The 26,427-nt window shown below is 40.0% G+C and overlaps 1 protein-coding gene across 2 annotated transcripts; it reads left to right on the forward strand.

The window, feature by feature from the left end:
• On the forward strand, positions 1 to 25,218 carry OSGIN2 (oxidative stress induced growth inhibitor family member 2). 2 transcript variants are annotated; one of them, XM_060610864.3, is made up of 6 exons: positions 1 to 409; positions 8,939 to 9,093; positions 14,466 to 14,602; positions 15,409 to 15,600; positions 20,882 to 20,973; positions 23,190 to 25,218. In XM_060610864.3, the coding sequence occupies exons 2-6, from the start codon at positions 9,027 to 9,029 to the stop codon at positions 24,217 to 24,219; spliced, it is 1,518 nt and encodes a 505-aa protein (XP_060466847.2). In that variant the 5' UTR covers positions 1 to 409; positions 8,939 to 9,026; the 3' UTR covers positions 24,220 to 25,218. The 2 variants fall into 2 exon arrangements, with proteins under 2 accessions (XP_060466847.2, XP_060466846.2); XM_060610863.3 differs by lacking the exon at positions 1 to 409 and adding an exon at positions 1,044 to 1,194.
• Positions 25,219 to 26,427: the final 1,209 nt, after the last annotated feature.

Below are 26,427 nucleotides of genomic sequence, written 5' to 3' on the forward strand. Positions count from 1 at the left end.
ACCACTTCTAGGAGTTTTTCCCGCCTATATTTTTTGACAACATCGAATAAGGACAGGCGGTACTTTTCTAACTCTTCTTGCATCACCTTCACCTGGAGGGACTCACGATACACCTTCCTGCCATTTCCCCCTCCCGGAAACGGGCTCAGAGAGTCTTGGGCGGGGCTAAGCACTGGTATTTTTAACCAGCGATGCAGGTGATTCTCACACTCTTGCAGACGGGTGAGCCGGTCGAGGCTCTCCCGTTCCAGAAGCCAGACTTGCACAGTCAGAACAGCGGGGGTTGGAACCCGGGCACCTGTGGTTCGGGGTATTTTCAGCCCCACTCTCCACCCCTGGCGATGGTGATGGAGGAACGGGAGCCAGAAGCGCGCAGAAGCTCCCAGCCTTAGTGAGGAAAGGCGCTAAGGTGGGTGTCCTGGGTGGGAAGGTCGGCCTTTGCGGACCTCCTGGGGGCGAGCCCGCCTGGCTCGGGCCGCGGAAGCCGCGCTGTACGGCGGCTGTCTGTCCCCCGAGCCGTTCCGCTGCCCGGGTTAGCAGCTCTCTGGTCCCCTCACCACCACCCCCTCTCCCTCCCTCCCTCTCCCCCCGCCTCCCCACGCGCATCCGCCCAGCCCTGCCAATCCCTCCCGGCGCGGAGAGGGCGCACGCGGAGGGCCGCGGGGCGCAGGCCGAGGCCCGGCCCCCGCCCGCCGCCGCAGCCGTCCCGCTTGGCGCGCGGCCCTCGGTCCCCGGCCCGCGCAGCCGCCGCTCGCTCAGGCCCGGCCCCTCGCCCCGGCCGCGGCTCCGCCAATCGCCGGCCTCGCCCGCCGTCGCCGCACCTGCGAGGAGGAGCCCGCGCGCCTCCGCCGCAGCCGTCGCTGCGTCCCCGCCCCGCCCCCACCACGGCGCCCCCAGATCATCCGTCGCCGGCGTCTGGCTCCCCCCGGGCGAGGAGCGGAAGCCGCTATCCCGAGGCGGAGTTCGGGGCGCCGGAGCCCGGCCGGCTGCTCAGCCGCAGCTTCCGGGCAGCGCCGGCGACGCGCGGGGCGCTGGCGCCCCGCGACCCCGGGCGAGTGGGCGGGCGCCCCGGACGGGCAGCCCAGCCGGCGCAGGCGGCGGTGGCGGCGGCCGCGGTGGTCGCGCTCAGACGCCCCGTGCGCCGCGCTCCATGCCGGTGTGGTGCTGCCGCTGCTCTCTGGCCGGTCATTTCAGGTGACTTCTCTGCCAGGGAGGGGAGGGGACGGGAGCGGGCGGAGCGCTTCCCGGCCTGGATGCTGCGACCGAGATGGGCTGAGGCCGGGCGGCGTCGGGACGGGTCTGGGATGGGGGGCGAGCGCCTGGTCTGCAGCGGCCTCCCGCCTCGGCCGCAGCTGCCTCCTGGTTCCTGCCTGGTCGGGGTTCCCGCCTCGGCCGCCTGTGCTTGGGGGCTCCGGGGGACTGTCCTCTGTTGTCCCCTTTTCCTTTCGCTGGACTGTGCCAGTCATGGGACTTCGAAACCGGCTAGGCCCGGAGTGAGTCGGTTACCGCGACCTGAGACTTCTAAGTGGTGCAAAGTTTTAAGGAAGTATTGGCGAAGGTTCCTCCCTACCCCACCTTTACTATATATGTATACATATATACCTATACCTATATCTATGTGTTTATTTTAAATGCGATAAGTTACGGTGTTGAAGGGAGGTAGGGAACTCTTTTAACTGGAATGATCTAGTAGATGCTAACTTTGTTCTAAGATGTTTGTCCTTGTGAGCCATATATTGTGGAAATTTGAAATAGGTGGCCATTCCAGACTCACATTATGGCAAAGTTTGTAGGGATGATCAGGTTAATGCATTTTAAAATAAAAGTGAGTATATTATGTGTTCTAGATCTAGCACACTTGGCCAGTGCTTAAGTCAGTTGTGGAAAGACCAAAGACGCTTGGAACTGGTTTTAACCCTGTGGTGAAGAAATGTTAGACTTAGCAAAGAGTAGTAAAGCACCTTACTTTGGCGTCTATGAATGTGCTAGAATAATGCTGTATAAATTTTTTCTAGTAAAATATGAAACTCAGATCAAGGGTTTTTTTTTGTTTTTTTACGTTTATTGTGGGGGGAGGGGGAGAACGAGCAGGGGAGGGGCAGAAAGGGAGAGGGAGACACAGAATCTGAAGCAGGCTCCCGGCTCAGCCCTGTTGGCACAGGGCCTGATGTGGGGCTGGAACTCACAAGCTGTGACATCATGACCTGAGCCGAAGTTGGACATTTAACTGACTGAGCCACCCAGGCATCTCTCAGATCAAGAGTTTTAAAATTGGAATTCATGGGTAGAACTCACATGGTCATGAACTTGTATGTAAAGAAAGGTACAACTGATACATTGGCTAAAAACTTCAATCAAAATTTCATGTCCTTCAACTATGAATATAAGCAACAAGCAGCATAGTATTTGTGACCTTGTCACCAATAGAATGCACATTTTCACTTCATAGTAGTAGATTTCTAGGAACACTGTATACTTATTTCCTCAAAATTACAGTACTTACACATCACTAAACTTGTTTTTTAATACAATAGAGAAGTGCAAATGTGTCACAAACTTTTTGTAACTGTATTTTAATGTAATTGGTTTCCTTGTAAATTCTGTGTATCTCTTATGTGTTTAATATATTATTCAAAGAAGAGGTTCAGAGGCTTCACCAAATTGTAAATGAGTGTAAGGCACAGGGAAGGTTCAGGACTCCTTTAATAGAGAGCAACAGTCCAGGATTGCCCAGCCTCTCAGTCAATGAGTTCTGTAGGGATTTCTAAGTTCTGGCTATTTAAAAAACATTGTTTTATTTAATAAACTGCTGAATTTTGGGTTCTAGGCAAATTAGTTTGTTGACTGCTTGACAGACATTGTTTTGACAGTATCAGATCCACTTTGGAGAGTTTCGAAAACCCGTTCCTCTAGTGAAAACTTGTTAAACTGAAGCCCCTGAGAAGTTAAACATGCCTTGCAGAAAAGTGCTGTCCAAAAGTCTTTTGACCGCTTTTGGTACAGTTGAACTCTAAAGACACAGGTTGGGATTTGTATCCATTTAACCCTAGGTTGTGGATACCATACGCTTACCTCTTTGTACAGAAATTTGGAGGATTTGTCTTTCCCAAAAACAAAGTACTTGATCTGTTTTGATTTTGAGGGTTAAAGGAAAGCAAGACTTGCTAGCCAAAAGGTGAAAATTATGATTAGTAAATAATATACCCATTGTAAAAAAAAAAAAAAACAAACTGTATTGTATCTCATTTAAAAAAATAAAACATCTAAGATGGCTTCTTTAGGAAGGTGTTATAATTTACTCATGCTATTTTTTTTTTTTTGAGTGATTTTATTAGGAACCTACGTTTTAAACAGGTGATAACTTCTGTATTTTGGATCTTACACAATATCTGAAAGGAACAGGTATTCTGAGAACTGTCCACTGACTTCTCAACCATCTAACTGTTCCATGCTTACTATTTTGGAAGATGAACAGTGTGGTGAACATTTGTAACTTTAGAGCCTTTTTTTCCCATATAGTAGTATAAATTTGGTAACAGTTTAGGATAATGTTTCCAAAGACTGTAAACACTCTGGTAATATTGCTAGATGTGAGAAAAGTCTTCTCGCTACCCAAATTTTATGCCTGTGCCATCCTCTTAAATTTGTTTTGAGACTGGACTGTAATATTTCAAAAATAAAAGATGGAAGGTCTCCAAGATCATATTTATCAAATAGTCTTTTTTTATTTGTATTGAGGACTAAGAGCATGGGGGTGGGGGACAGAGAGAAAGCAGGGGAGGGGCAGAGAGAGAAGGAGAGAGAGAATTCCAAGCAGGCTTTGTACTGCCAGCACAGAGCCAGATGCGGGGCTTGAACTTAACAATCGTGAGATCATGACCTGATTCTTAACCAACTGAGCCACCCAGGGGCCCCTCAAATAATTTTTTAACTTGATACCTAATAGTAGGACAACTATTTTTGCATGTGTGTAAAATGTTTTTACACTATATCCTATATTGTAATTTTGTATTTTCTAATTTAGTGTTCCAAATGAAGGAAAAGGAGATTTTTTTATTAGAAAAAATACTTGTTTTAAATACAACATTCATCAAATTGGATATCTCAGGTAGAAACTGAAAATGTTGATAGACCTGTGATACACTATGCATATATTATAAAACTAAATTGTAGCTGAATTTTTTTAGCAAGAATACTTACCAGTAGGCCTTTGTTTTATCATTGCTTTATCTAAAACCAGTGAACCATACTTTTGGTTTTTGTTTCTCTTAATTCGGTTTTTTCTCTCTGTTAATCTGTATCAATCAAATACCATGCAAGTTTATTGCAAATAGTTTATGCCAGTAGTATAGATAATACACATATACATACAGTTTATACTAATGACCAGTAGGAAATCAGAACAAATTACTTACACTGTACACAGGAGTTAGATAAGCTAGGATGCTGGCTCTCGTTCATGTATTAGAGTATTGGAACAGACCGGTTGAGTTGTTTGAGGTCCACACACAAGACCTATTAGACCTAATAAATTAATTAAGCAACATTGGAGAATACAAGATCAACATACAAAAATCAGTCATTTTTCTATACTCCCTAGTGATGAACAGTCTGACAATGAAATTAAGAAAAAAATTCCATTTACACTAGCATCAAAAAGAATGAAATACTTAGGAATAAGTTGTAAGACTTGAATAGTGAAAACTACATGACATCATTGAGAAGAACTATAAAGGAATCCCATATTCATGGATTGAAAAGCTTAGTATTCTTAATTAAGATGGCAGTATTCCTCAAACTGGTCTATAAATTTAGTGCAACCCTATCAAAATCCTGGCTGCCTTTTTTTTTTTTTTTTCCAGAAAGATAAGCAGATACTAAAATTCATAGGGAATTACAAGAAACTCAGAAGAGCCAAGACAACTTGAAGAAAGTTGGAGAATTACTGCTTCCTAATTTCAGAACTTAATATAGAGAAACAGTAAGCAAGACAGTATGGTGTTTGCATAAAGATATAGATCAGTGGAATAGAATTAAGAGTTCAGAAATCCATACATTTATGGTTGGTTGGTTGGTTTTCCATGGGATCACAAGATGAAGGGGAAATTCCAGTCTCCTCAACAGATGGTTTCAGGACAAATGGATATCCACAAGCAAAAGATGTCTTACCTGACACCTCATGTGTATAAAAATTTAATTCAGAATGGATGAAAGACCTAAACATAAGAACTAGAAATCTAAAACTTACAGAAAATAGTAGTCCGTCTTGGTGATCTTGAATTAGGCACACAGTGGTTCCTTGGACACCAAAAGCACAGCAGCAAAAGAAGAAGTAAATTGAACTTGATCAGAAATTGAAACTTCTGTGATTCATAAGAAAACAAAGAAAGTGAAAGACCATCCACAGAATGGGAGAATATACTTGCAAATCATCTATTTGAAAAGAGACATGTGCTCTACACATGTAAAGGATTTTTAAAGTTGAACTATAGGGGTGCCTGGGTGCTCAGTCGGTTAAGCATCTGCCTTCGGCTCAGGTCTTGATCTTCTGGCCCATGAGTTCAAGCCCTGCATCGGACTCTGTGCTGACAGCGTGGAGCCTACTTGGGATTGTCTCTCTCCTTTCTCTGCCCCTACCCTGCTTGTGCTGTCTCTCAAAATAAATAAGCTTTAAAGCAATTTAAAAAAAGAAAAATCTCAATAACAAAAAGCCCAGTTTGAAAGTGGGCAAAAAATGGAAGATTTCTACAAAGAAGGTGATACAAATGGCCAATAAGTAAATTGAAAAGATGCTTAACATTATTAGTCACTAGGGAATGCGTTAGGGAAATGCAAGTCAAAACTGCAACGAGATGTCTCTTCACACCAATGAGGATAGCTAAAAAAAAAAAAAAAAAAGTGTCGGTGAGCGTGTGGAAAAGCTGGAACCCTCTTACATTGCTGGTGTGGTTGTAAAATGATACAGCCACTTTAGGAAACAGTTTGGCAGTTCCTTAAAATGTTACAGAGTTTATGATCTAGCCATTGCATGTACTCGTAAGAGAAATGAAAACATTTGTCCACACAAAAATTTATATGTGAATGTTCACGGCATTATTTGTATAGCCAAAAAGTGGAAACAACTCAAATGTTTATTAACTAGTGAATGGACAAAATATATTCTATACATACAGTGAAATGTTACTTAGATGTGAAAAGGGGTGGAGTACCAACACATCCTACACCGTGGGTGAACCTTGAAAACATGCTAAGTGGAAGAAGCCAGACACAAAAGGCTACATAATGTATGAGAGGTTCCATTTGTATGAACTTTCCACAATAGGCAAATCCAACAAGACAGAAAGTAGATTAATGGTTGCCAGTAGCTAGGGGGAGGGAAGAATGGGGACTGAGTTTTAATGGGTGCAGTAGTTTACTACTAACTAGTTTACTATTATTAACTCGGTTTATCACTTTTAGGGTGATGAAATTCTAGAATTAGTGATTGCAAAAATTTGTCTAGATTGGTGATTGCAAAAATTTGTGATTATACTAATAACCCTGAATTGTACACTTTAAAGTTTATTTAGAGAGAGAGCAAGAGAGGGGCAGAGGGAGAGGGAGAGAGAATTCTAAGGAGGCTCTTTGCTATCAGCACAGAGCCCAACATGGGGCTTGATCTCCTGAACTGGGAGATCGTGACCTGAGCAGAAATCAAGAGTTGGACGCTGACATGACTGGGCCACCAGGCGCCCTTGAATTGTACTCTTTAAAAGGAAATGTTTAAGGTTTGAAGGAGACCTCTCCTTAACAAAAAGAGTGATTATCATTTTTTTTTATTTCCCAGATTATATATATGGGAACAACGTTTGAGATAGGGAAATCTGGAAGAGACTGAAGGTGAGGTGTTCATCTTCAGACAAAGAATTGTGGCCTTTACAGCCTCCACAATGATATTAATCAGGCCCGGGTATCCAAAAGGACTTTGGTCAGAAGCATCCGAAGTGAGCCAGGGAACCTGCCCTTGGCACGCTTTTTGGAGAAATATCAGAAACAGGCATGAATATAATGCACTGATGTTGAGTTCTGTTAACAAGAAGTGGAAGCAGGCCAGACAGCTAGTATACCTGGATCTGATCAGGGAAGTAGTTGGAATGATCTGAAAGGGATAATTTGAGTATAAGACACTTCTTCCAGGAGCAGTCTTCACTTTGAGGAAGAGGGTATCTATTCTGGCCCAAAGAGCCATGTATCCTTAGGGGAGTCCAGATATTTGGGGTGGAGGTTATACCTTCAGGAAGGCTGTCGGTGTATTCTGGAGAAGCCCACTCTATCCTGGTGCAGACTGGGACCTTGGGAGGCTATAGGGAAGCAGGAATTTTGGTTTTTGCCTCATCCTCTCCATTTATCGTTGTCCTCCAGGATCTGTGAGGCCTATGAAATAACTGACCCATCTCATGTTTATCATTTTGGAAATGGTAATAAGCGTACTCACCCATAGTTGGTGCTCAGTTTAATATTTCCAGATAGTGGCCTTTTACGGACTATATGAAGATGAAAAATAATTTGGGGATTCTATTCTGAAATAATCACTAGTGTGATGCAAAACATTTACTGTGTTTGGAGGATATTCCATTTATTGCAGAAGCGTGTCAGAATGTTGAAATTAGTTTCGGGATGCCTGGGTGGCTCCATCAGTTGAGTGTCCGACTTCAGCTCAGGTCATCATCTCACGATTCAGGAGTTCAAGCCCCACGTCGGGCTCTGTGCTGACAGCTCAGAGCCTGGAGCCTGCTTCGGATTCTGTCTCCCTCCCTCTCTCTCTGCCCCTCCTCCCACTCATGCTCTGTCTCTCTCTCTCAAAAATAAATATTAAAAAAAATTTTTTTTAATTAGTTTCTAGGGAGGTAACTGGGGAATAAGGTAGATTAGAAATGAGCATTAATACCTTTCCGTATTTCGGGGTGCCTGGGTGGCTCAGTTGGTTGAACGTCCAACCTCAGCTCAGGTCATGATCTCACGGTTCCATGTTAAGCTCCGACAGCTCAGAGCCAGGACCCTGCTTCAGATTGTCTCCCTCTCTCTGCCCCTCCTCTACTTGCACACATGTTCTCTCTTTCTCTCTCTCTCTTTCTCTCTCTCGCTCGCTCGCTTTCTTTCTCTCTGACTCTCAGAAATAAACATTAAAAAAAAAAATGTGAGCTCTTTCTGTATTTAAAAAAAAATTTTTTTTTTAATGTTTTATTTATTTTGGAGACAGGGAGAGACAGAGCATGAACAGGGGAGGGTCAGAGAGAGGGAGACACAGAATCCGAAACAGGCTCCAGGCTCTGAGCTATCAACACAGAGCCCGACGTGGGGCTCGAACTCACAGACCGTGAGATCATGACCTGAGCCGAAGTCGGCCGCTTAACCGACTGAGCCACCCAGGCGCCCCTCTATATTTCAATATTTAAGAATTAATAAGATGTATAAACCTGTCTTTTACCAAAATGCAGTTTATAATGTATAAAAACAGTAACTTTTCCTTAAAATATTTTATGTGACTTCCCAATATACCACCTCTAGTGCACTTGTCTTTTTATTAACTAGAAAAAAGTAAGAGAGAAGCTGGCCATTCCTAGGAAATCCCAGAGAATTATAAAAATCCCCAATACAGTGCTGTCTCTTCTGTCTTTGAAGATGGCGTCTTATTTAGAACTTGTCTAGGACTTGGCCTGCTGGTAACGGAGACCTTAGCGGACATTTAGGATTTCTGACTTTAACAATGGTACAGATTGACATGCAAGCTAATCTACTAATTTGAAAGCATTCCTTTCAGAAAGGACTTCCTTTTCTCCTTTTATGGGACTTGAATATTTTATGGCTAAATCTGAAGAAAGACTTTTATAAAGGCTATATTGACTATATCTCTTGTTTTGTTTTTGTTCCGTGTTTGTTTGTGTGTTTGTTTTTAAAGAAACTATAGTGACACTGAAACCGAAGGAGAGATTTTTAATTCCTTAGTGCAATATTTTGGTGATAATTTGGGGCAAAAAGTTAAAGCTATGCCATTAGTTGAAGAAACTTCTTTACTGGAAGATTCATCAGTGACTTTGCCTGTGGTAGTAATAGGTAAGTTACTAAATTTTGTCTCTTAAAATTATGGTCCTTACTGCTACTCTCTACTCATAGTTACATGGCACAAGTTCTTTGGATTGTCCTGAAAAATACTCTTAGGTTTTTTGATATGTTTAACCAATAACCAAATCTTTGGAGAGAGTAATGGGTTTATCTGATACTAGATTCTGTGTTAGAATGTAACACTCTTTTGTTGAAAGACTGATATCACTCTATTATGTTATAATACTATCAACTGAGTTAATTTTGATAGCGTAACGGCAATGATGATAACCAGTATTATTAGAGCTCTATACAGAGCATTCTGTGTGCATTGTTGGATTATGCCTTACAACCTTAGAGCCCTCTGTTGTAGGGTGGATACAGTCAGGGCAACTCAGAAGTTGAGTAACTTATGCAAGTAGTAACCAGTTCTCAGTAATGAACGTTACGGTATTCTGCAGTAATGTTTATAATGACCTTAACCAATAGCTAGTGTTCTATATCCTTTGTACCACCTCAACAGATAGTCATATAAGATACTAAAAATTAAGCTATTAATAAGATCTAATTACTTCAGAACTACAGAAATCTTTATGGTAAAGTTTAACTGCATGTGTTTAACTACCTGTCACATATATCTTGCATCTAATATTCAGACTTACCTGGTCAGACAAGTACTACAAGTACTGCTGCAGGAAAGCATTATGGGGCATAATGTACCTTGATGTCCCATAGTTTCTTTAGTTTCTTTGATAGCCCCTTTCCAAAGTTAACAGGAAGGGGAGAAAAGTCCTGTCCTCTGACTGGCATATGGGGGATGCGGGGAAGGAAGGAAGGAAGGAAAGGAGGAAAGCAAGATTGTTCTATCCTAGGTTTCTCTCTCGGGGAGATGGGAGAGATGACCGTGTCTTTAGTGGCTTGCATCCAGGGTATCTTAGAGACCATACCTCATGTTCCATTTTCTCACTTTCATCCAATCCTGAGCCCAGGATTTTCCTTCGCAAATGTATCGGCATGAGTAAAGAAACCCTATTTTTGTTTCAGCTGGGCTGTGGGAGCATCAGAAAAGGAAAAAGTACCGTGATCTGTGCCTGTCCACCTCACTCCCCCCAATACCATCTACTCGTGTTTTGCCTCAGCTAGCCAATGAGTAGCTTAACCTAACACTGTAGGACTGTTCCCTCCGCCGGAGCACAGAGCAAGAGCTCGTTTCCTTAACATACGGGTTTTCTGTTGCTGTCAAATTCCCACAAACGCTAGTGGCTTTAAATGATGTAAATTTATTATCTTACTGTTCTGTAGGTCAAAAGTCCAACACTGGTTTCACTGGGCTAAAATCAGGATGTCTGCAGAACCACATTCCTTTCTGGAGTCTCTAGGGTAGAATGTTTCCTTGCCTTTTCCAGTCTCTAGAGGTTACTCTAATTTCTTGGCTCCTGGACCTCTTCTCCATCATCTAAGCCAGCAGTGTTGGTTCTCTCTTCATCTTCCATCATCACCTTTCCCCCCTCACCAGAGCTGGGAGAGAGTCTCTGTTTTTAAGGACCTGTATAATTAGATGGGGCCCACCTTTGTGAACCAGGATATTCTCCCCATCTCAAGATCCTTCATTTAGTCACATCTGCAAAGTTACCTTTTGCTGTATAAGGTAACAATCTCAGGTTCTTGGGGTTAGGATGGAGACATCTTTGGGAGTGAGGAAGCATTCTACTTACATATTTATTTCTCTCTGAACTGCCTGTGTGCATTTATTGCCAATGTCTGTTGAGTGTTTTTTCTTTTTGATTTAAGGAACTTCGCTCTTTGCCTCAGATCCTAATTCCCGCTATTTTGCGTTTATTTAATATTTATTTTAATTAATAGATTTTATTTTTTAGAGCAGTTTAGGTCTACATGAAAATTGAGTACAAAGTACAGAGAGTTCTTTTATATTCCCCTTCTGCTATCTCCAGTTTCTCCTATTATCAGTATCTTTTTATTGGTGTGGTGTATTTGTTATCACTGATGAAACTGTTTATATAGGTTACTATTAACTAAAATCTGTAGTTTACATTAGGGTTCCCTCTTTATGTTGTACAGTTCTGTAGGTTTGCTGAGTGTATAATGTCACGTATCCTCATGTATCCACAGTTATAGTATCTTACAGAATAGTTTCACTGCCCTAAAAGTCTTCTGTGGTCCACCTGTTTGTCTTTTTCCTCAACCCCCGACCCCTGGCAACCACTGATCTTTTACTCTGTGTGTTGTTTTGATTTATCTAGAATATCATATCCATGGAATTACACAGTATGGAGCCTTTTCAGACTGGCATCTCTCACTTAACAGTATACATGAAAGTTTCCTCCAGGTCTTTTTTGTGGCCGGATAGCTCATTTCGTTTTTGTCACTGAATACGATTCCATTGTATGGATGCTTCAGTTTACTTATGCACTTATTGAAGGACATCTTGGTTGCTGCCTGTTTTTTACAATTATGAGTAAAGCTGCTGTAAACATGGATGTGCAGGTTTTTTGCACAGCCATTAGGTTTTCAGCTCGCTTGGGTAAATACCTAAGTGCTCATTGGATCATATCATAGGACTATGTTTAGCTTTTTAAGAAACTGTCAAACTGTCTTCCCAAGTGGCTGTATCATTTTGCATTCCTAACAACTGTGAATGAGAGTTCCCATTTCTTTAAGTCCTTGTCAGCATTTGGTATGGTCTATGTTTGGGATTTTAGCCATTCTGATAGGTGGGTAGTGGTACCTCATTGTTTTAATTTGCAGTGCTGTGATCATACGTGATGAGTGTTTTTTCATATGCTTATTTGTCATCTGTTTATCTTTGATGTCAAAGATAATTTGTTCAGATCTTTTGTGTACTTTTTAATGGATTGGGTTATTTACTTTCTTAAGGTTGAGACTCAGTAGTTCTTGGAACAAGTTAGAAACAAGTACATTATCAAACAAGTTTTGCAAATATATTCTCCCAGTCTGTGACTTATTCATTCCCTTAAGAATGTCTTTTCCAGAGTTGAAATTTTAAATTTTAATGAAGTCCTGTTTATCAGTTTTTTCTTTCATGGATCCTGCTTTTGATGTTATATTTAAAAACTTACTACCAAACCCAGGGTCACCTAGATTTTTCCTGTTTTGTCTTCTAATTTTATGCTTTATTTGTATTTAGGCCTCTGATCTATTTTGAGTTAATTTTGGTAAATGATGATATAAGGTTACTATCTAGATTCAGATTTTTGCATGTGGATGTTCAGTTGTTATGGTACCATTTGTTGAAAAGACTATCCTTTCTCCATTGGATTGCCTTTGTTCCTTTGTCAAAAATAAGTTGACTATATTTGCGAGGATCTAACTCTGCTCTGTCCTTTTCCATTGATTTGCTCCTCTTTCATAATTTCCACAGTTTTGTTGACCATAGTTTTATGGTAAGACTTGAGTTTGGATGGTGTTGGTCTTGACTTTCTTATTCAATATTGTGTTCGCTATTCTGGGTCTTTCACCTTTCCATTTAAACTTTAAATTTTTTTATTATTTTTAATGTTTATTTTTGAAAGAGACACAGAGTGCGAGCAGGGGAGGGGCAGAGAGAGGGAGACACAGAATCCAAAGGAGGCTCTAGGCTTTGAGCTGTCAGCACAGATCCTGAAGTGGGGCTTGAACTCATGAACTGTGAAATCATGAGCTGAGCCGAAGTCAGATGCTCAACCGACTGAGCCACCCAGGCGCTCCTCCATGTAAACTTTAGAATTAGTTTGTCAATATTCACAAAGTAACTTTCTGGGATTTTTATTTGGATTGCATTGAATCTGTAGATCAAGTTGAGAAGAGCTAACATCTTAAAAGTATTGAATCTTCTTATTCGTGAACATCTATTTAGATCATCTTCAGGCTCTTTCATCAGAGTTTTGTGGTTTTCCTTGTACGCATCTTCTATATATATACTTACCTTAAATACATATAGATTTATACCCAAGTATTTGTGCATGTGCGTGCATGCGCGCACACATGCACAAATTAAATGGTGTTGTGTACTTATTCTAAAATGCCACTTGTTTATTGCTGGTATATAAGAAAGAAATGACTTTTGTGTATTAACCTTGTATCTTGCAATCTTGATGTTCTAGGAGTTTTTTGGTCAGTTCTTTGGGATTTTCTACATAGATAATCAAGGCATTTGTGAACAAAGACAATTCTATTTCTTTCCAGTCTGTCTTTCCTTTTCTTATTACATTAACTAAGACCTCTGTCATGGTGTGTGTTGAGTAGGAATGATGAGAAGAAATATCCTTGTCTTGTTCTTGATCTTAGAGGGAAGGCATCTAGTTTTTCACCATTGAGTATGCTGTTAGCTGTAGATTTACTGTACTCTTTATGAAGTTGGAGAAGTATCCTCCTTCTGAGTTTGCTGAGGTTTTTTTATTTTTATTATGTATAGATGTTGGATATTATTAAATGCTTTTTCTGTGTCTTTTATTTGTATTGATATTATCATATGATACTACTTCCTTAGTTTTGTCTCTTTGGTTTGATTAAAGGAAATTAACTCTGCCTCAAGTCTTAACTTCTAGTATTTCTTGTTTGATTTTCATTTTTATAAGTCACATGGTTTCATTTCTTTTCTGTCTTTTGAGTTTTGTGTCATACTTAAAGGCTTCAGCATTATAAGTAGAAGAATTAGCCTATATTGTCTAATACTCTTATGAGTTTACTTTTCATATTTACATCTTGGAGTTTATTTTATTTGGGGCAAAACATTAGAGATGGAAGAGGATTTCCTTCCTGATAGCTGGCAGTTAGCATAGTTGGATTAAATTTTTGGTAGTTGGAGATAATAGAGAAGTGGAAACCCGGACTAAAGGAACTACAGAAATGGATGCAGTTCACCAGGGTTCAACAAAAAATCCAGTTTAGTTTTAGTTTAAGCAAATAAAAATATAGGAAGATGGTATTAGGAGATCAGTCTGGTCTGATTGAGACCAGGATATGGTGAGCACTGGATAGCTAAAAGCAAGCAGTGAAGGCCTTCCAAATGGAGGGGGGGTAGCATGATGAGGATTGTGTGTTATCAAAATTCATCTGAATGTAGAATGTGAAAGGATTTTGGAATAGAAGTGTGTTCAAGTCTCTTGAGGAGAATCAAGAGACTTTTATCTTCTGAGATTATAAGAATTGACACTAACAAAGACAGCTGAATGGATATAGTGATTAAATAGATTTAGAATCAGAACCTGATTAATTTAGGAGTTTGTTAGCACCAGACTTTGAGAGGGGTTGATATTTAAAGGAAAGGGCACCTGAATGAAGGAACTCATGAATATGCTTTTGAACACATGATGCACCTGTCTCCACCTTTTTTTTTTGTTTGTTTGTTTGTTTTTTGGTAATAGGAAATGGACCCTCAGGAATCTGCCTTTCTTACATGTTATCGGGCTACAGACCATATTTATCATCAGAAGCAATACATCCAAATGCAATCTTACATAGTAAATTAGAAGAAGGAAGACATCTTTCCATTGTTGATCAGGTATTTATTTCTTACATGTTAGTGCTTTTGCCTTTTTTTTTAATACTCAAGGTTAGTTTTGTACTTTTATAAGCATTGTATTTTTTTTTTTTTTATTAAAAAAGTTCTTTTTTAATGTTTATCTTTGAGAGAGACAGAGACAGAGTACAAGGAGGGAAGGGGCAGAGAGAGAGGGAGACATAGAATCTGAAGCAGGCTCCAGGCTCTGAGCTATCAGCACAGAGCCCAACACTGGGCTCAAACTCTCAAACTGTGAGATCATGACCTGAGCCAAAGTCGGATGCTTAGCCAACTGAGCCACCCAGGTGCCCATAAGTATTGTATTAACTTAATTGAAAATTCTTTCTTCTAGACAACATTTTCTAGCATTTTTATTTTCGATTTGTAAATATAGTCTGCCAAGTTACTTCTGTTTATTTTCCTTTGATTAAAGCAGAATTTCCCAAATTATTTCCTGGTGGGAGTTTTAGTAGGTGCCCTATGTTCAAATAAGTTTGGGAAGTGCTGCTTTTTGTTACTGGAATGTTACAGTAAATACTAAGGCATATTAATGTATTAAGTGCATCTTCAAGATTCTCAGTAAAAGGATCTGATTAGCTTTGTTTGAAATCCTGTCTTCTATTCATTTGACCAAAGCATCTATGAAGATCTCAAGGTGTGTTTTGGAGCAACACTCTCTAGGAAGTGCTGGATTTGAGTAATGGCTTTCATTCACTGTTAAAATAGCTGGGGTGTTTTAGTTTTAGTTTTCTGGTTTTTCCTTCCAACTCTGTCTGCCTTTTTTCTTTTTTAAAAAATTCATCCAGGACTTAGAATACCTGTCTGAGGGCCTTGAGGGCCGATCGTCCAATCCAGTGGCAGTCCTTTTTGACACACTTCTTCATCCAGATGCTGACTTTGGGTACGATTATCCATCTGTTTTGCATTGGAAATTAGAACAACATCATTACATCCCTCACCTAGTTCTCGGTAAAGGTCCACCTGGTGGAGCTTGGCATGTGAGTATGTTTTTCTTAGCATTTTAGTCCGTGTGAGTTATTGTATGTCATCTTGAGAAGGCTGTTTGAATTCTGAAATATTACAACATGAAGTACAGTGTTTACCACGTTTGTATCTGAGAATTTTAATGCTGTTCAATACAATATGGGTTACGAGAAGGTAAGCCAAATTTGATTGCTGATAGTCTTAGCATAAGCTTCTCTATACTGTTTTACAAGAATTCAGTAGAAAATACTACAGCAGTGGTTTGCACAGTAAAAAGTTTTAAATTCATTTTAGACTTTACAAAATCTCACACAGCGTCTCATCTCAATGAAGTTGTATTATTGGGCTGCTATAATGATATAACATAGACTGAGTGGCTTAAGCAACAGATAGGGTTTTCCATTACCTCAAGTTTTACTGTCACCTTCAATAACTACATATGTGACACAGAAGCAACACCCTAAGCTCTTAGTCTCTTATCTCTTCATTCTTAACGATCTCTTCCATTCCTCCTTAGACACAAACTCCTGGGGTTCCACTGTAACTCCTCAGTGAAAATCTAAATTCTCAAATATCTTTGTGACCACACCTCTTGATGCTTCCAGCTCCATTACCCAGTTCATACTGTACCCAGTTTTCAAACAGAACGTTTGAAACTCTGGCCTTAACCTCCTTACCTACCCCAGCTTAGGTTCTATAGTCCCTTGATTTTAGCCATTCTCCTTAATTCCCTTGCCTCATTGTCCTTCTGCTACACAGGCTTGGCAGTAAAAGCAATTCATGTAACTGTCAATTTTATCTTTTCCTATACTTGTGCTATTAAGTATTGCCAGAAAAAAAGTTGTACAACTGTGAAAAGTATCCTCCAACCTCATTTGGGTCCTGAACACTGTTTGGTAATCCTTTGATATTTACTTATTAAATGTTCTTCTCAAACTTCTATTGCTTTTTTAACTTTCCTATTTAGAAATATTCTTAATTCCTATGTGATGGATTCTATTTTCTAATTTTGTACTCAAACCTACAAACTTATCTCCACTCATACTGCTTCCTTGTTTCTTATCCCCTGTTAGAGTGGAAATGGTATCATTTCTATCTGAGGCTTATGTTCCGACTGTATCCTGTATCCCTGTCTTCTCCAGAGACATTGTATCTTGAGTTTCTCTGCTGGCTTCTGTTCATCAGTATATGAATATACTAAAATTATTATCCTTTATTGAAAAGTTTTTAGGGGCGCCTGAGTGGCTTAGTTAAGGATCCGACTTTGGCTCAGGTCATGATCTCACAGTTCATGAGTTCAAGTCCTGCTTCAGGCTCTGTGCTGACAGCTCAGAGCCTGGAGCCTGCTTTGGATTCTGTGTCTCCCCCTGTCTGTCTGTCTCTCTCTGCCCTCCCCCCACTCATGTGCTGATTCTCTCTCTCAAAAATAAATAAACATTAAAAAAAAAAAATAAAGTTTTTATGTGGAGCGCCTGGGTGGCTCAGTTGGTTGAGTGTCTGATTCTTGATTTCTGCTCAGGTCATGATCCCAGGGTCATAGGATTGAGCCCCATGTCAGACTCTGTGCTGAGTGTGTAGCCTGCTTGAGATTCTCTCTCTGCCGCCCTCTGCCTCTCTTGCCTGCTTATGGCCCCCACCTCGCTCTCTCTCTGTCTCAAAAATAATAATAACGATAATAAAGTTTTTATGTGCCAGCTTATCTGTATCCTTTGCTTTAGAGCCAACTTCTTGAAATAGTTACCTATCCTTTATTTCTCTGCCTTTGCCTCCTATTCCTTAGCTCACTTGACTGTAGCTTCTGTCACTGCCTTTTCTCCTGGAGCTTCTTTTTGAAGGTCAGTAACTTCCTTTTTGCTCAGTCTGAGTCTCAGAATGTATCCCTCCTGACCTCTGCAACATTTGGTAGTGTTGATATCCCTCTTAGATTCTCTGAACCTTTCATCTCCTTGTTTTTCTTTCTGTTTCGTCACTCTTTCTCAGTTACCTTATGTACTCTTCTGTAAACTCTGTCCCAGGCCAAGGTCATCTCTTTATATTCTTCATTCTCCCTGGCTTTCCTCATATAACTCCACTGTCTTGCACTGAGTGATTCCTGAATCAAGAACCCTAGCCCAGATTGTTTTCTCTTGTATATTCACCTCGTTACCTTCCCCTGATTATTCCTTGGTGTTCTCAAACTCAACATGCCTAAATAGTCATTTTTATTATCAGGTTTCTTAAATTCCTTATGGAAAAGCACTGTAATGTAGTTACTCAAGCAAGAAACCTTTCTTGATTATTCTTTCCTCAACTCCCACTCCAAACCAATTATCCTATCTTTTCCATATTTTTCATAAACATATGGTAAGTCCGTCTACCCTACTTTTCCCCATTGTAATTATAATTTTGCTCTATTGGCCATCGTCATCTTTGACCCATATTATTGGAAAGGCTTCCTACTTTTGCTGGGGGGGTCCAGGTTCACCATCAGACTCAAGATTCACTAGGATTGACAGGATTCCTTAAAGGTCTTGTGCTCATGGTTATAGTTTATTATAGTGAAAGGATACAGATTAGAATCCTTAAAGGGGAAAAGTTCATAGGATGAAGTCCAGGAGAAAACAAGCTCCAGTTTCTAAATGTTCATTTTTACTGGAGTTTTACTGGGGATGCACTTAATTCTCCCAACAATGATTGGTGACAACGTGTGCAAAGAGTTGCCAATCAGGGATGCAGGGATGTTCACCCACACCTTGGTGTCCACGATTTTCTGGGAGCCAGTCATGTAGAAAAGCAGTGGCCACATGACTGATCTCAGTAACTGATTGCCTTGCCTCTCAGAGCAAACATTGGTGTTTACCATAAATCTTGTTGTTAGGATAAACTACAGTTATACTGGTACAGCATGGCCCAAGTCCTCTGGCCTACAAAAAAAAATCACTCATTATGTAGAATAGTCAAAGCACTCAGTGTTGCTTTCATAGGAGGCAGACAAAAGCCAGTCCTAAAGACAGACCTGAGTAATGTGTACAGTTCAAGCAGCCCAAACCTGTTAATACTTTCCTGCATAAGGCTGACCTTCTTTTAATTCCTTGAAGGCACTCCTGTTCTTTCTCTTTATAAATTGTCACATGATGTCTTTATCCAATCTAGAATATTCTCCCTTCCTTTTTAAAAGATATTTTTTTAATTTTTTTTTTTAATGTTTATTATTTGAGAAAGAGACCGAGTGTGAGCAGGGGCGGGGCAGAGAGAGAGAGAGAGAGACAGAGACAGAGAGACAGAGAGAGAGACAGAGACACACAGAACCTGAAACAGGCTCCAGGCTCTGAGCTGCCAGCACAGAGCCTGATCCGGGGCTCAAACCCACAGACCGCAAGATCATGACTTGAGCTGAAGTTGGCTGCCTAACTGACTGAGCCACCCAGGCGAGCCCCTAAAAGATATTTATTTTTGAGAGAGAGTGAGAGTGGGCATGAGTGGGGGAGGGGCAGAGAGAGAGGGACAGGAAGAATTCCAAGCAGCCTCCGTGTACTCTCAGTGTAGAGCCTAATGTGGGGCTCAGTCCAGGAACTGTGAGATCATGACTGAGCCGAAATCAAGTGGGATGCTCAGCGGACTGAGCCACCCAGGAACATCCTCCTCCCTTTTTAATATTACACTCCTCACAGCCCATTTGTGTCCTTTAAGAAACAAGCTTCTGTTTCTTCTTTTTCTATATGCTCCTGTCAGGTTTGCATCTCTTAATATACCAAGTGTCCCTGACAGCAGGCATTCATGGCATTTAGATCACATAAGGGAAAACAAGGCAGATAATGAGAAAAGAGATCAGGGACTAGGGCTCTCAATTAACCGGAAGAACTGGTACAGGGGGAATAAAGTTGAGATTATTGACAGAAAGTGGACTCTTAGTGCCCTAAGGGTTTTGAGTTCCAGATAAGACAATTATGGCTCCAGATAATTTCTGTATACAATAAATTCTTTAGTTTCCCTTCTGATGTTTTCCGTCTTCTTGGTTGTGATCATAGTATCAGGCCCAGCCTGCCTCAGAGCAGTGACCACTTGCTGCCTTCTCTCCCGGTGGTGACCTACACACAGTCATAGATAATGGGCTTCACATGGCCCAGCATATAGTAAGTGCCTGGAAATGTTAGTAAAATAAGTACCATTCCCAGTACCGGATTGTTCAGAAAACAGGACAAGAAAAGTTAAGAAAAAGCCATAGCCTAAAAGAAATGGTTGAGAGAGATCATTGGGGTCATTGGGACAGGTGCTGTTGGCCCTTGGGCTTGTTGCTTTGAAGTGAGCAAAGCAGACGGAAGTGGGACAAGGGAGCTTGAAGGGCTCACTTCCTTAAAGGCAGCATTAGCCTCAGCTGTGAGTCTGTTCTTAATCAGGTAACCACTGCTTATTTCCTTAGTTTTAGAAAGAGAGGCTGCTGTATCCAAGCCAGCTTGGACTTCACAATTATAATTGATGGAGGGGGAAAGGCTGTTTCACTGCCCAGTTTTTAGAAATCTGTTAGGGGTGCCTGGGTGCTACGTCAGTTAGGCATCTGACTCTTGGTTTTGGCTGAGGTCATAATCTCGTGGTTTGTGGGTTTGAGCCCCACATCGGGCTTTGTGCTGACAGAATGGAGCCTGCTTGGGATTCTGCCTCTGTTCCACTCGTTCTCTGCCTGTCTCTCAATACATAAATAATTAAATAAATAAAATGAAGAAAAATTGTTAAAATGGGTAGACATCTAAAGTGTTAGAAATTAACTTTTTTCCTCTTGTTTAAAAAGTGAAATTACAGGGGCGCCTGGGTGGCGCAGTCGGTTGAGCGTCCGACTTCAGCCAGGTCACGATCTCGCGGTCCGTGAGTTCGAGCCCCGCGTCAGGCTCTGGGCTGATGGCTCGGAGCCTGGAGCCTGCTTCCGATTCTGTGTCTCCCTCTCTCTCTGCCCCTCCCCCGTTCATGCTCTGTCTCTCTCTCTGTCCCAAAAATAAATAAAAAACGTTGAAAAAAAAAATTTAAAAAAGTGAAATTACAGACTTCCTCTAACATATTCTGTATCTGAATTATTTTATAGGCCGAAGCTGTCAACATTGTATACGCATCTGGCAATATGATAAACTTGTTTTATAAACGTATAACTTTATGAAAGAAGGAATATAAATACTACAGAATGATAAAAGTATTTTTAATTTACACAACTACTTCTTTCAGCTCTCCTTATCCACATTCTTAATGATAGTGAATGAAGATGGGTTTGGTTTTTTTACAAATCCATGTTACTGCTTAAATGTGTTTGTGCACTTTTTATTCAAATAGAATATGGAAGGTTCCATGTTGACAATCAGCTTTGGAAATTGGATGGAGCTACCTGGACTTAAATTTAAAGACTGGGTATCCAGCAAACGAAGGTAAATATCGAACTGTTAGAATCCTTTGATGTACAGTGGGAAAGTCCATTGGCAGTTTCCAAAATATTTGTGATCCTGTCTTGGAATAGTATAAATTCATGTGTCTTTCAAATAAAACCTCTTCATAGCCAGTCATCATGAGCTAGTTTCCATTTAGAGACTAAGCACACACAGGTAAAGGCTTGTCTACAGATTGGGTTTCTTTGACTTTTGTTAGTTATGGATTTATCCCACTCTCCTGTTAAACCACTGTTTAGTTTCTCATCCACCCACAAATCCTTTCTACGCTTATTCTTATCAGTGGATATACACGTTTGTGTATGGATAGCTCACGTATACGTACTTACAGTGTTTGGCTTTCAGAGTAGATGAGTGTATGTGCTTAATAATTCAGAATGATGGAATAAGCCAGAATCTGTGATGTGATTGGCTACACTGTTGGCTACTATAGAGGTAAATATTTAATAAGAAATATGAAAATAGAAGGAACTGAGAAGAAATCTCTCCTTGGAATAATATAATTTTATTTGGGAGGAAAAAACCCAAAATTTAAGAAGAGAAATAATATGAAAAACCTTATATTCAAGGATAGTATTAAATTAGATAATATAGAGAAACCTAATTTGCTCACAGAAACAAAGTAAAGCAGGAAGTTACTTAACCTTTGCAGGGTTGTAAACATTGAGTGCTTGACTTTTTGTTAGATAGAAACCATATTACTCCATGGAAATTATCCTTAATTTGAGAAGATTTAAGGAGAACAAATTCAGACCGGCATGGGCCATAGAGATTAAACCTTTCAAATATTCCTGTTGGGAGGTTTTTTTAAGTTTTATTTGTTTAATCTCAGCATTCAACATGGGGCTCAAACTCACGACCCCAAGATCAAGAGTCACATATTCTGACTGAACCAGCCCTGCTTTTGGGTTTTTTTTTTAAAGGAGTTTTATATTGGTTTGAAAGGAAAAGTAGCAAAATCAAGCAAGTTGTACAATTTGATTTTCATAAGCAAGCAAGTGAAATTGCTCAACATTCTTCCTTTTGTGATAGGGGTAAAAAAGGGAAGCCTTGGGGCACCTGGGTGACTCAGTTAAGCGTCCAACTTCTGCTCAGGTCAAGATCTCAAGGTTTGTGAGTTTGTCCGCCGTCAGCGCAGAGCCTGCTTTGGATGCTCTGCCTCCCTCTCTCTGCCCCTCCCCCACTTGCACACACTTTCTCTCTTCATCTCTCAGAAATAAAAACATTAAAAAACTGGGGGGGGGGGGAAGCTTTATGAGTAGATGCCAAAAGTATTCATTCTTTTACATTGGGCACATTGTATATCGAAGCAATATGTGAAGAATCTTGTAATTAAATACTGGCTTTGGGTCTGCTGTCCGGCACCTTTTCCTGCCCCTCCCCCACGCACATGCCTGCACACCCACTTACATGTGCTAGCTCTCAAAAAAAAAAAAAAACTTTTATGAACTTCTAGTTACAATTTGTAATGAATTATGTGAAATGATTTGGTATGTTTTTACTGCTACTTATTCTCTAACTGGGGCCCAGTGAGGGTTACTAATGCCTATTGCTTTAACGTTCAAGTGGAAGATGAATATGCTGTTTTTGAATAAAAGTACATAAGTGTATTTATAGACCTCTGTTAATAGGAAAACACAGAATTGTTTTATCTACTTAGATATAAGATGATTTTATTCAGAAGACCGATAAGAATTCTTTTCAGTCATTAGGAGAAAATAGCAACTTAGAAAAAATCATGTCAGAATCCTATTATCTTTAAGAATCATGTATTGTAGTTAGACCTGCAGTGTAATATCAATGTTATAATCTAAGTCATTCTATTATAGTGTGTAGACTGAATAGTATATAGACTGGATTATTTATAGTTGTGAGATAGATTGTAGTCTGAATTTCCACATTTTAATTCATTTAAAAAATTCATTGGTAAAGGTGGCTAATCTGAACAGATTCTATGCAAAGCCCTGGGGAAACATGCATTAAAATACAGTCTCTACCCTGGGGGGACTGACTGATAAAACTAATTCTTTAGTTAAAAATGTTTAACTTTGTTAAAGAAAGCTTTCTCTGTTAAAGGATAATTTATACTTAAGATAGGCGAAATTAAAAAGATCTATATCATAGCTTACTAGATGGAAAAGGAATAGTCATGGAAACTATCAAAGTACTATCTTCATAGCATATTTTTCCTTTTTTAGGAACCTAAAAGGGGATCGTGTTATGCCAGAGGAAATAGCTCGTTACTATAAACATTATGTAAAGGTCATGGGTCTGCAGAAGAATTTCAGAGAGAATACTTATATCACCTCTGTATCAAGACTCTACAGAGATCAAGGTGAGGGTGATGGACAAGACAGAAATATTTCAACGCAGCATTTACAGATAGAGAAGTCAAAACTTATCAAGAGAAATTGGGAGATCAGAGGTTATCAGCGAGTAGCGGATGGTTCCCACGTTCCCTTCTGTCTCTTTGCTGAGAACGTAGCTCTGGCAACTGGAACGCTGGATTCTCCTGCCCATCTGGAAATTGAAGGGGAAGATCTTCCTTTTGTGTTCCATTCAATGCCTGAATTTGGAGCTGCTATAGGCAAAGGAAAGTTGCGTGGCAAAGCGGACCCAGTGTTAATTGTGGGTTCCGGGCTTACTGCAGCTGACGCAGTACTGTGTGCGTACAACAATAATATTCCTGTGATTCATGTATTTCGCAGACGAGTAACTGATCCAAGCTTAATTTTCAAACAGCTTCCCAAAAAGCTTTATCCAGAATACCATAAAGTCTATCATATGATGTGTACTCAGTCATATTCTGTAGACTCCACTCTTCTTTCTGCTTATACCAGTTTTCCTGAGCACCATGTGCTTTCCTTTAAGCCGGACATGAAATGCATTCTTCAAAGCATCTCTGGATTGAAGAAAATATTTAAGCTGTCTGCAGCAGTAGTACTGATAGGTTCTCATCCCAATCTGTCTTTTCTGAAGGAGCAAGGGTGTTACCTGGGCCACAACTCAAGCCAGCCCATCACATGTAAGACTAATCCTGTGGAAATAGATGCATATACCTACGAATGTGTTAAAGAAGCCAACCTTTTTGCATTGGGTCCTTTGGTTGGAGACAATTTTGTTCGATTTTTAAAGGGAGGGGCATTGGGTGTTACACGCTGTTTAGCTACGAGGCAGAAGAAAAAACATTTATTTGTGGAAAGAGGAGGAGGAGATGGGATAGCTTAAAGTGAGTTTACAAGTAATTTATATGGACAGTTTACCATTAAAGGTTTTTTAATAGTGGTTTTGCAGTGTACTGGCTTGAAGTTTCTGGACTTGAATGAACTGAAGAGAGCCTCAAGCTATCTCTAGTAACTATTTTTTACAGTTACAAGAACTTGGCATCCTGATTTATATAGTATCAAAGGTATCACTGTCAGACCAATAGAAACACTGCCAATTTGGTATACTTTAAGTGCTTAACAAAAACGTTCTTTTCTTCCAAGACTTATTTTTGGTGATCGTTTGTGGTTATGTTTGATTCCAAAATCTGACAGCCTTGAATAATGGATAAAACCATACAGTCCCATTAAACCAGAAATTGTCTTCACTGTATATTCGAGCAGCAAGGTGACCTAAGGGTGGTCTAAAGACCAACATTAGCTTCATTTGTAGCTTGGTAGAAGTGTGGACTTTCAGGCCCCACAACAGATTACTGAAATCAGAAACCGCATCTAATGAGATCCTCAAGGAATCTGTATGCTCATTTAAGTTTGAGGCATATTGGTGTAAAAGAACTATAACTTAGGTGTGGTGGGGTGGGCAGAGTAGGAAGCATTTATAACTCAGGTTTAATTTATTTTGAAGGATCAATTCTATAAATCTAATTTATTACCAAATATGGTATTTTAAAAATATTTTTATTGTAAACTTGGTAAGTACTTCATATTCTTAGCTTCTAATAATTTAAAGAGTCCAATAATGTTGGCATACACTTAAACATTCAGAAACCTGCCAAAATATTTTTGGAGATTTATTCTCTCTTTAACATAACAATCTAACTTGCAATTCAATAAATTGTGAAAACTACTTATCCCTGTGTCAATTTTGAGTTACTCTGTCATTAAAACTAACATATTTGGGCAAAAATACTTACAGTATTGTACTATTATTTGGGTATTCCTAGAATTATTTAAGGTTAAAACCTTTCTTTTCCATTCTCACATTTATTTAGATGTGCTTAATGTCTGTATTTTCACACAAGTCCCCAGAATTTGTGTTAGGCAAAAAACGTCCGTCTTCTGAATTTCTTAGTTAACCTTTTTGTAGTGGGTTTATTGAATAGCTATTCCCTTTTCCTTAGTATAAAAAAGGACTAAAATGTCCGTATTTTTCTGTTCAGTTGCAATGTTACGTGCTTACCAGGATCATAATTCACGTTAAAATATAATTCATAATCTACTTCTCCAAGGAGCTGTTTCAGATGAATTCTTACACTCTTCTATGTCCCATAATTCTAAATCTTTTCCTTATCACTGTCAACCAGCTATTTGGGGTAGAGGAAAACCCTAAATTTTAATTGACAGTTATAATGTCTCCTTCACCCCTTAGGAGTCTAGCTCTGGAAAGAATGTTTAAAAAGCAGAATCACTTGGGCACCTGGGTGGCTCAGTTGGTTAAGTGTCCGACTTCAGCTCAGGTCACAATCTCATGGTTTGGTGAGTTTGAGCCCGTGTTGGGCTCTGTGTTGATGGCTCAGAGCCTGGAGCCTGCTTTGGATTCTGTGTTATCCTTTTTGCCCCTCACCTGCTTGTGTGCTCTCTCAAAAACATTAAAAAAAAAAATCACTTTGGGGTTTGAAAACAAGATTTAGGCATGGCTCTTAGTGGTTTTAGGCAGTCTTGAGTATGTGAACTTAGTTCAGAACCTTTTAGTTTTGAAAATCCAAATATTTAAAAACAAGTGGTCAACAGGCAGTAGTAAAAACTTCCAAATTAAATCTATTAAATGAGAGCAAGTCCCAGCCTGACAATCACTGAGGCACCCAGAATGAAAATTAGACTGAAAGGTCATTTAAAAATTTAACTTGGTTACAAGCTTTATTGCATAAAGCCATTTTGATCAGATCATACAGACTTTTAAACTACATTGTATACATTCCTGGGAGAACAAAGGGGCCATGATCCCTAAGCCTAACCTGAAAAGAGTACATGGAATAAGGACTGACCAGACATTATGTTGCTTCTGAATGTCCCTGCCTTCACCCCAGTGTACTCAAGAAAAATGGTGGATGTGGGGAAGTAGCAGGGCAAAATAACTAAAAATAGCCGTCAAATTTAAATTTAAAAATAAAAGGACAGCTTCCCGTTTCAACAATGATGGAGTAATGGAGTATGGAGGAATGATTACCCTTCACTGTAATCAACTATTACACCAAAAACACAAACTGATGTT

This window comes from Panthera onca, chromosome F2 (genome assembly GCF_046562875.1).
Source record: "Panthera onca isolate mPanOnc1 chromosome F2, mPanOnc1 haplotype 2, whole genome shotgun sequence".
NCBI classification, from domain to species: domain Eukaryota; kingdom Metazoa; phylum Chordata; class Mammalia; order Carnivora; family Felidae; genus Panthera; species Panthera onca.

What these genes read in the sequence shown, in the direction of transcription:
- OSGIN2 (XM_060610863.3), top strand. Translation starts at nt 1,151, where the DNA reads ATGCCGGTGTGGTGCTGCCGCTGCTCTCTGGCCGGTCATTTCAG. An exon ending in TTTGCCTGTGGTAGTAATAG is followed by an intron (nt 9,094 to 14,465) that starts GTAAGTTACTAA and finishes TTTTGGTAATAG; the next exon opens with GAAATGGACCCTCAGGAATC. An exon ending in ATCTTTCCATTGTTGATCAG is followed by an intron (nt 14,603 to 15,408) that starts GTATTTATTTCT and finishes AAATTCATCCAG; the next exon opens with GACTTAGAATACCTGTCTGA.